Source organism: Macrobrachium nipponense, chromosome 12, assembly GCF_015104395.2.
Source record: "Macrobrachium nipponense isolate FS-2020 chromosome 12, ASM1510439v2, whole genome shotgun sequence".
NCBI classification, from domain to species: Eukaryota; Metazoa; Arthropoda; class Malacostraca; order Decapoda; family Palaemonidae; genus Macrobrachium; species Macrobrachium nipponense.
Window position 1 is genome coordinate 70021800 of NC_087205.1, and position 11209 is coordinate 70033008.

At 35.0% G+C, this 11209-nt stretch overlaps 1 protein-coding gene across 2 annotated transcripts in view; it reads left to right on the top strand.

Moving 5' to 3' along the window:
- The window catches only part of LOC135224588 (uncharacterized), a 368063-nt gene extending 357273 nt beyond the window's left edge, over nucleotides 1-10790 (top strand). For both annotated transcript variants that reach the window (XM_064263722.1, XM_064263723.1), the window contains one exon: nucleotides 8683-10790. In XM_064263722.1, coding sequence (XP_064119792.1) covers nucleotides 8683-9373 — 691 coding nt within the window. In that variant the 3' untranslated portion in view covers nucleotides 9374-10790. The remainder of the gene's footprint in view (nucleotides 1-8682) is intronic.
- Nucleotides 10791-11209: the final 419 nt, after the last annotated feature.

Here is an 11209-nt window from a genome sequence, read left to right on the forward strand (position 1 = left end):
TTGTGCTAGAGACACTTAATTTGTTGCAAAATGAAGGCAAATGACTGGATATTACTAGAATGCAAGAGTTTTAGCTTACAATTACGTTTTTCGACCATTTCAGTCGAGTCCAAGATGACCGAAGGTTGAAATTTTAGCACTTATCATGATTTATATGAAAATATTTTAAAACTTATAAAAGCTACAACCATGGGTGGTTTTTTTGTTGTATTCTACATGAAATTGCGCACATTTTCATATTTAAAACTATGTAACGGCTAATATAAAACGGTGCAAAAATTACGACAAAGTGACAAAAGAATTTCTGAGATGCGTCTCTGATGCTTTGTCGCTGATGCTTTCTAGTGCGAGAAGAAAGCAATTCGTGCTTGCACACCTGGGTAACACTTTTAAACAAAACAACAGCGTGATCTGCGAACTCCAAGCATCCTTCAAGGCGCATGATTTAAAATTTTTCACAAACTAGGCCTATAACTATTTTTCCATGAATATTTACAAAAACATTTTGTAGTCGACTTACCGTACGTCCACTTAGCACCCAACTGACAATTTTAGTCGACGTATAATACGTCCAGTCAGCGTTTAAGGGTTAAGCTGTAGCTTAAAGCTATGGCTGAAAAATGGATCAAGTACAGAACTCACTTATTTGCAGATTTTTTGTGGAACCTATGTAAAAGCTATTTGCGGGAGGACAATAAATATTCACTAATTAGGGTATTTTGATGTTACTTTCATGACTAAATACATTTTTATGATACAAAAAGATTCACTGCTGTTCAGATATTAATATTGATTAATACTACTATTAATACTGTACTATTAAGTTTAATAAGATTAATTTATAATAAATATAAAAATAATAATTCTCTCTCTTACCAAGATGTATATTTTGTAAGATAGATATAGATTTGCCAATTTTTAAAAATTAGTATTAATGTAAACAGCAATAATATCAATTTATTAAAAAAATACAATAGTGAATTAGTAAGATTTTAGTTTTAAATTAATAAATTATGTAAATTTTAAAAGAATAGCTACATGTCATCCCTCAAAAAGGGGGTTGGCCGAACCTATCACAAATGTCAAGAAACCTGACAGCAAGGGTGGGGGAATGTTGCTATCTTAGTGGGTCTCTAATAGGTGCTGCCAACTTGGCAGTCAAAGGATATATTGAAAAATCTCTCTCTCTTTTACTGACGAGAGAATTTTTATGGCAGTACATGTATGTACTATATTTATTAATATTTTCAAATATAATAAAATCAAATAAATAAAATCTTTCCATTTCACTTTTAAGTAAGGACAACTCTTCTGTCTTTGTCAATAATAATAAAAATAATAATATAACTGTAATTACAAAATGCCCATGAAAATATTTTGTTTTTAACTGCTAATTTGCAGGCCAATGATTTTTAGTAATTCTCTCTCTCTATCTGTAATTATTCATAAATAATTTCACTCTTATGTAAGAGCAATTCTTCTCTCTCTCTCTCTCTCATGCCCCACAAAATATGTATGTCATAGTAGTAACTCATTCACTGTTTTGGGTGGAAGTGCTAGAGGTATGTATGTATGCACATCGTTAAGATTACTGAGATTACTATATTAATAATATAATCTCAACAATTAATACAGTAATAAGATAATAATTTAAGGTAAACTTCATGTCTTCTTTCCCACCATTATCCCTACATTAAGGGGTCGGTTGCCTGATAAGCCTTCTCCTCTGCCTTCTATGAAAGGCATCATCCTCCACCAAACCTCATCTCTCCATATCTTCCTTCACTTTATCTCGCCATGTAATTCTCTGTCTCCTTCTCAATCTTCTTCCTCTAACAGGTTCCTCCCAAGCCTTCTTCACTCCCTCCTCATCATCCATCCTCAACACAAGCCTAAACCATCTCAATTGTGACTCTTATCACCTCTGTAATCCTTACTAAGCCTGCCCTTCTTATTTCACCTCTCAAGCAGCGATATTCCCATAATTCACCTCAGCATTCTCATTTCTGTTCTCTCAAGCTTTACTTCCTCTTTTCTTCTTAGAACCCATGTTTCTGATCCATACATTAACACTGGTCTTATCACTGTGTTATAGATCTTGACATTTAGCTTGATTGGCATTTTCTTATTGCATACCACTCGAGCTACCTCTCTCCACACTCCCCATACAGCTTTTATCCTACTGTCAACTTCAGCTTCACATCCTGTCTCTTTGCTTAAAGTAGATCCTAAGTATTTAGGATCTTCTTTCTTGTATTACTATTGTGTCTCTATCTTCCCTACTGCTCAGCAAAACCTCTGTTTTATTCACATTCACCTTTAAGGGGGGCTTCCTCTTTGATTTTTGATGAATATTTTTGAAATTTTCAAAATCTGGTTAAATGGCCGTAAGACATGAGCAACACCTCTGTTATCACGTGGCAAAAGCATTTTTTCGAAATATTAAAATTAATGGGGTTTTGGCCCAGCCCCCTTCACGCTGTGACATAGGGTTGACATTTGGCTCCTAATGACTATTGTCATTTTGTCCTTTATCTGCCCAATTTATTAATTATTTTTATTTTTATTTTGCCTAATCTCTTACATCTGGCACCAACAATGGCTGATTCCTTGGTGAATGGTGTTCTGAGCGGGTAGCATGCCCAGCAGGGAGCCATGGGAGTCAGTGTGTCCTAGAGTTGCAAAAGGGGAGGTATGCTGCTCTTTACTCCGAGGATTTTTTCGCTATTTACCGTGTTTTTTGCTTGTTTTCTTACATCAAGTAACTCTTAAATACAATTTATATACGTTTGTGTGTATACTAGAGTGAAAGTGAGACTATATGCCGAAATGGAATCGTGCAACTATGGCCCGTTTAGCAAATTTTGCTAAAAAGAGACATAGGGTCGAAGGTGGACTTTTTTATGTGGCAGCGTCGCATTGCCACCACCATTGTTGGCTGATGTATCCAGCGCTGTCCACCATCATCACCACCACCAGCACCACCAACAACAACAACACGAGGCTCTTGTTTTTGGCTGCTTAGAGCCCCGCCCTCATTGCCTCTATCGTCTGCTGCGCAATCATCTGAGGTTTTTTCACCTTCACAATTACGCTCGCAGTTGATGAAAGTAACAAAGGACGATGAAAAGGGAGTATATGATGACAAATTCTTACTTTCTTGGTTTCAAACCAGGCAACAAAGAGTCAGGTGGTACTTGATGATAGCCTCGCCTCGAGCAAATAATACCACTTTTTAGGGGGGGGGGACTTGGTGCCGGAAACCAAGCAAAAAAACACTAAGAACTATTAGAAAGAAGGAAAGGCATTCTGAACTAAGCGCTAGTGAGTATTTAACATTTGTTTGTATCATGGTTTTGCTCAAAGATCAGTTTTTTTCCACGAGTGCCAAAAAAAAGCACTTCTTGACCTTTATGGCCGTTTTTCTCAGTTTTCACTTTTTTTGCACTTCAAACGCTAACTTTTTTTTATTTGTAGGCCAATTTTAAAGTTAAATATACCATTGGAAAGAGGAAAGAAAGGCGAACATTTTGTTGGGGCTAGATTTTTTCTTAGGTTGACGAGGAACTCGTGATAACCAAATCAAAAAAATTTGGGGGGGAAAATTCCCCCTCGCCCCCCATCCAAAAAAAGCAAAAAATAGAAAAACTGTTCTCAACAGTTTTTTTCTATTATGATATACTTTCTGTGTATAAAGCCGCATTGCAATAGCTCTAAAAATGAAGGAAGAGTTACACTTTTTATTTTATTTTTTTTCTTATTTTTTCAATACGAACCAAAATAATCATTCGATCACTGAAATTTTTTTGGAACATCACCTTATATATATGTATAACATATAATAATTTAATAAAAATCAGAGCATTATTTCTATATAAGCGGACGCCCCCCTTAAGCTACCCCTCTCTAAAGACAACTACCACTCTCCAACCCTTCTCTGTAGGTCCTCATTTTCAGCAGTAATCACCAGATCATTGGCGTACAATAACTCCTATAGCTCTTCATTCCTGATCTCTTCACTCAAAACATCCATGACCAGCACAAACAAGAATGGGCTTAATGCTGACCCTTGGTGTAATCCAACACTAATTTCAACTTTTTCTGTTTCCCCAACTGTTGTTATCACTTTTGTACACATTCTTTTATATATCTTCTCGTATGTTTCGGGAGGGTCTGGAACGGATTATGTACGAAAACCGAGGTTCCACTGTATTACCAGAGTTAGGTGAGCACAGGATATTGATGTTTTAAGGTGTTAGGAATTATTTGATAATAAAACTTAAAAAAATGTACTGTTTATTGATAATGAAAGCTGAAATTGCAAAATGGCAGCTCAGGATTGGGTCCCAAGGATGTTGGTTATAAGGATTTTACTGTAATATAATAATAATAATCATAATATTTAAATGAATATTGGTAATATTACAGCATTATGGAGTTTGGCTAGTAACAAGTGCTGGTTGACTATAGTATCTGGGTGGACCAGATACCTCAGCTTCCCACGCCATGGGGATAAATTTTCAGCCATTTTTACAAGGAGTTTTATGTCATCAAATGTGTTGGTTTGATGATTTTCTTTGAACAGCCCTAGTGCTTGGCTTAATGCCTAAATCCTATATTCAATTCAATTCAATTTGAACAGCCCTACCAGCATGGGAGATGGAGTTAAACCACCAACATGCCCAGTGGCATCTGTCATTAAAATATTTATGGTTAATTTTCTTGATTTTGATGAATGACTTCATTAGAATTTTAGGGAATGGAATTTATGCAGTCCTAAGGCACCATCAGAATCTTGGTGGGTTGACTGAGTTTCCTACATTTAATAACTAATTGAACATGGTACTGTCCTCGGAGAAAACAGTAAGACACTTAAGGCATTTCTCCTAGGCACCATCAGAATCTTGGTGGGTTGACTGAGTTTCCTACATTTAATAACTAATTGAACATGTACTGTACTCGGAGAAAACAGTAAGACACTTAAGGCATTTCTCCTAAGTTCTAAGCAGCCTTAATAAAATGTAAGTGCTTTAAGAAACTTCTATTCTTACTGTTACCTTTAAAACAGAATTTCTCTTGATTTTTGTATCATCTTCTCTTCATGAAAAGTTGTGGGACAGGGTTCCAGGCAGCAAAACCTGTCGGCTCCATATTCCTCTCTTCCTCCCATTATGGCATCCTAATTATGTAAATTTCATGTGTTATCTGCTTCCATGTCATTTGGGATATTCAAGAGGTGGTTGTCATAATCCAAACCTTAAATCTTCAAACAGCGTACAACCTTATACCCCAATGGTTTGTCACATCCTTTCTTTCCTGCTCCATCCAGATTTTATTTAAACTGTCAGCCTGAGGACTTGGCAACTTGATTCCTCCCAACCAACTTCAGAGTCAGTACTGTAAAGTAGGGTTTTTTGTTAAGAAACAAATGTATGCTCTGAAATAGACTTGTTCTAATACTAATTTTAGAAAATATAGTAGGGAATTTTGTCACAAACAAATTGGGTTTATATAAGAAGTGGGTTTGTATTGAGAATTTCTTTTATAAAAATTGTTTCTGTGGTTGACCATCATTATTTACATGGTTATCCTAATCATGACCCACATGAAAACATTTGGGGCAGTATCTAAAATGTAAATGAAAATAGGCACCTGATTAGATAATTTGCAAGGATGGCATATAGTATATGTATATATATATGTGTGTGTATGTATGTATATAATCTATATCTAAATGTATATACACACAAAATTTCAAGAGTAATTCACATTTCTTCTGACAAACGAGTACTAGTCCTTAAAAGCTTGAGTGTTGTATTGCTAAAACATTTTAATTATTCAGTAGATGAAACCTATTCATATTTAACAAGCACACAGGGGTCATTGACTTTAAATTCAAGCTTGAAAAGAATATGGTGTTCATTAGGAAGAAGAAAGAGGAAGTAAAGGAAATATACAGAAGAAATAGATTTCAGTTATTAAAAAAGTGAAACTATCCACACTGGAGAACAGTATTATTTTGGTAAAGGAAGTGCAGATGGCCTAAAACATGTTGCATTGATTTTATCAGTTATAAATATATGACGCCTTACTAACAATACCTAACTTTCATGCAGCATTTGCCAAAACTTTCATTAGATTCTTCTCAAAAGTTACACCTAGAATATTAAATGCTGCAGACTCATTCAGAAAAGTTCTGTCCACCTGAAGGGGAGAATAGGGTGGAAAATCTGTATGAGATATGCTAATCAATATTGTTTGTTATAGTTTTACTGGAGTTAAGCCTCATAGCCCACTGATTATGCCATTCTCTGATCTGGTCTATGTCCCAATTAAGGCTGAGGACAGCTTCATTTCTCATAAATGGAGACTTTTCTACACCCAGAAATGTTACATCATCAGCATACTGAGCAATCTTTTTTCAGGCCAACAACCATATCACTTGTACAATACTAAAAACAACAGTGAACCATGAACACTGACCTGTGAAACTTCACACACAATAGATGTTGGGTTGCTAAAGGTCTTGTATTCAGTAACTTACTGCTGCCTACCTTTAAGGAAATCTTGAATTAATCCTAAAACATATCCACCCACTCCAAGACTTTAGTTTATAAATAACTGCTATGTCATTTACTTAATTGAAAAGCATGACTAAAATCTATTTGAATTGCTCTACGCTCAAATCCCTTATCAAGGTTCCCTTGCAAATGGCATGTTAAGTTTAAAAGTGTATTGCAGGTACCTAACTGCTTTCTGTATGCATATTGACTATCAGCTAACAATCCTTTAGATTCCATATCCTTATATAGTGGCTTACAAATAAGTTTTTCAGCAACTTTGGAGAGCACAGGGAGAATAGAGATCAGCCTGCAGTTAGTGCAGACTGCAGATATGTCACTCTTTGGAACAGGCACTGTATTACTAAGCTTGCACTCATCTGCAAAGATACCACTATGTTGACATAAAAATCTATAGAATCTACTAAAAAGACAGGGAAAAAACCATCAAGATTATCCAAAATTTTCTTAATATCCATAGAGTGAAATGCAAGTTTCGTAAGAATAGGTTCAGATTAACAAGTATTTGTGGAGAGGGATATTTGTCCTTAATTTAATGAACTTTCTAGGGATAAATAGTAATCAGCATTTCACGTAACTTCTTCTTGGGATCAGGATTTAATATAGCATCTGAAATATCAAGTATATGACAAGCTTGAATAACGCAATCCCAGTTGGCTCTGGATTTCAGCCAGACCATTTTACCAACGCTAGGATTAGGAATATACTGATTGACAGATATGTCCATCTCAATGGGACAATGATCAGAAATACCTAAATATTCACAGGTCTTAGACTTGACAGCAGTGAGAACATGTGAAAAAGATGTCTAATCTATTACCATAAATGTGTGTGGGTTCCTCAATTAACTGGACAAAATTGGAGGATACACGGTACTCAGGAGCAGACCTTTAATTTAGCCACGTACTGTGTTTTGCCATACAGTCTCCACAAATAATGAATACAGCTTTGAATTGTGATACTGAGCCATACATACTAGCACTCCCCAAAAGACAGTCATATACAGAATTGTAATATTTTGATTGCAGTAAACTTACTGGAAATTTTAAAACTAAGAACTAAATGACAACTACACTCCAAATTTTTCTGATAAATAGGTAGTCCAGAATTATTTTATACAACCATACCCTGTGCCTGTGGGATGTTACGACAATGAATAAAGTCGGGGCCATCAGACCCTGGATCAAAAATTCAACCTTTGACTTGTTCCTACTTACAAATTGTAGTTACTGGCACAACTCTGGAGAAAGAGAAGATTTGACCTTAAGCTATGAATATATGAGTAAAGTACTTTGGAATTTTTTTTACTGTAATGAGTACATAACAGGTCTAGGGTTCAGCTCATTGTCTCCTGAAAGAACTTAAAATCAACAGAACAATGAACAAGACCATCAACAACAACAATATTTACATGCATAAAAATTATGTTGAGAGTAGTATAAATAAATGCCACCATACATCATTGAAAAAAAGTTCTGGAACCAACTGTTCAACAAGGTGGGGCCGGCACAACTTTTAAGGCAAAAGAAATCTGTCAGGTTTGCCACAACAACAGGGGGAGGACAGTTAAAAGAAAAATCTACTTAAAATTTACAAGTTATTTTATATTGTGATAAAATTAATTTTTCTTTGGAAGTACATTATACCAATACAGAAATCTTGGCTTTCAAGGGCTAGTCTCTCATTTGTCAGAAGAAATGCAAGTGAAGATTACTCTTGAAACTTTATGTACATGTAGATTCTAGATTCTGTCTAGATTATCCAGGTCAAGATTTAACAGTATAATACAGGCAGTCCCACGGTTAATGGCGACCAGGTTTTGTGGCGCTTGTTTGGCACCCTAATGGGCCGAGTTTTGGTTATCAGCGCCATTAACCGAAACTCGGCTCTGCAAATGCCATAAATCACAGAGTTTCGGTTGATGGCAATTTTTGCTTATCAGCACCCTGCCGAGAAGGGAACCCTCACCGATAACCAGGGACTGCCTGTAGTGTATTTCTTTCACATTACATGTAGTCACCAATTGTTACTAGTAGGGTTTGTGTAATTGAATAAATCAGTTGAATCACTTTTGTTTATCTGCTGGTAATTTTTTTCTCAGGTGTGAAGTTTGTGCACATGTAGTAAAGAATATGTCATCCATAAGGTTGCATTTACGTCGCCGTCATCCAGAAGCTAGTGAATTTACTTTCACCAAATTAACCTTTGATTCACCAATGCGTTTTCCCATCAAGCAACCATATAAGTGTAACTACTGTGGTGATGTAGGGGAAACTTTTCAGGAAATGCAAACCCACCATGCTTTCCTACATTCTCACCTTGAAATTAGTATCAAGAATCTTCGGGATGAAGCACTTTCTTCAGTGCACACACCTTCCACAAGTTCATGTACAGAGGAAGTACCGGTGGTTGGTAATGTTTCCTTTCCAGTAGCAACAAGTTCAACTTTGCCAACCCTTTCTCCAAGTTACTCTAAAAAGCCAATGAATGACACTGTACCAAGATTGAAAAACACAGCAAGGAAGTCTTTCCCCGTGTCTGTGAGTCGCACTGTAGCCATGAAGTCTACTGCAAAGCCACAGTCGAGTGTATTATCAAGTAGCACTGGTCAGGACTGTTGTGATAGTTTGGACTCAACAGACTCGTCTCAACAGTTAATTTATGCATGTGTGGATCTTGGTGCCGGTGTCCCAGTGAAATTAACTGTACAGAAGCTGGGAAAACTGATAAATTTACAACCTTGTGTAGTCCTGGAAAGATTGAATTCATTCAGACCTGCATCAGACTTATAGGTGTTACTCTGTGGGAAATCAATATCTAGTGCCACCAGTAGTGAACAGAAGCTGCGAGTCTTTTATGATGTTATGGAGCATTGGGAAGAACTGTGAGTGTGTTATAGTGAAACTCATTTCCCTGGTCCTTGTTATCTTGAAGGTGCTGTTTACAAGAATTCTTCCACAGAAGACCTGTTTATAGAGAAAATCCCATAATGGGAAAATGTAATATTTTGTAAAAGCTCTCCATCCTTATGGTAATTTTTTCCTTTCATTAGTTTTTAAAGAACCTTTGACTAAATATATATATATTTTTTTTTACTAGTCAGGAATGGTAGATTTACAATTTGACATAAAAACAAGTTGTGTTGTTTCATTTGCTACCAAACTCAGGTTTATTGCAGCTCTAGTGGGAATATGTTAAAAATCCTGTTTGTCATCTTTTTTTTATACCAAAAATGTTAAATGTATTCAACTCTAGATTTATATTATGTTTATAGTTGTATTATTTCTGTCTACCCGTATGAAACTGGTACAAACAAGATATTTATTATGAGTTGAAGAGTCAAGCTAGTTTCTTTTTATTTGATTACTCTTGTTATTAAGAAATCCTTGTTGTACTTAAACTTGTGGCATTCCTTTACAAGTGCTATTTTACAGTTTAAGTTTTTGACAGTAGTGTGGTGGTTTTTGACTTAACAAAATTCTAATAAGATCAACCTTTTTGTAAGAACTAATTTAGAAATGTGCTCCACAAAAAACAGTGCCAAACGTTGGATTGAAATATAATGCAATTGATGAAAGCCTTGGAAGATTGTTTTCATGAAAGTAACTAAAATTTGTGGCTCGCACTGTCATTCAATTTTAAATGTGTTTAGGAAATTATTTATAGTTACAGTATTGAATAATTTTGTTATACGTTTGTTCCTTCCATTCCATTGTGATATACTTTAGATATACTTTAGGGTATCAAAAAGAATTTTTGTTTGATGAAATTCTAGATGTAGTTTTATTGAATTTTTTCTTTGACTAAGCTCTTTAATCTTTTATTTATTGTGTAGCTTGAAAGTAATAGCAATAACATCATTATTCAATTGGGTAAATGTTAATGTAATGGTGTGTATGCTTTTATTTCAGCATGAAAATTGATTTGAAGAAATTATACATTGCTGTTGAACTAAGTGAATCAAGAGCTTGCTAATTACTGCATGTATATATAAATTTTTTTCATACATAAATCATTCCCAAATGTACCTTGATTCATACTCATGGCAAGTAGGTTGCCATTATATGTAAAGTTTACCATTAATGAAACTTTGGATTTTTTGTACATAAAATCAGAAAATATTTTAGTTGAATAACTGTTTTTTTTAACAAAACATAAATTATAAGAATAATTTGATATGGAAATATCTAATTAAAGTTTTGCAAATTATACATCTTGTGCTTAACATTATGGAGCAAGTGTAACAATTTTATATGTTGAAAATTTTGATATAATTTTATATTTAGTTCCTCTAAAAACTAGGATTAATTACACAGCAATGACATCAAATAACACAGAATTAGGAACAACTGTTCTTGGACTTGTCCCAACTTTTAAAAGATGTCATACATGGATGAAGTGTTGCAGACTGCCAGAGGCAGCAAAACAACTTTTGCCAGCCCAGTGAGAGCTAAAGAAATGAACTCAGTGGTCTGGTTAAAATACTTTATAACATTAATGGAGCTCATAAAATTGGAACATAAGCAAATGGCCTGTTTAGTCATTGCTTATGTTATAAATGTACAATAGATCTGTCATGAAAGTTATTGAAGTATACTATGGCAGAAGTTTGTAATTTATAGAGACAC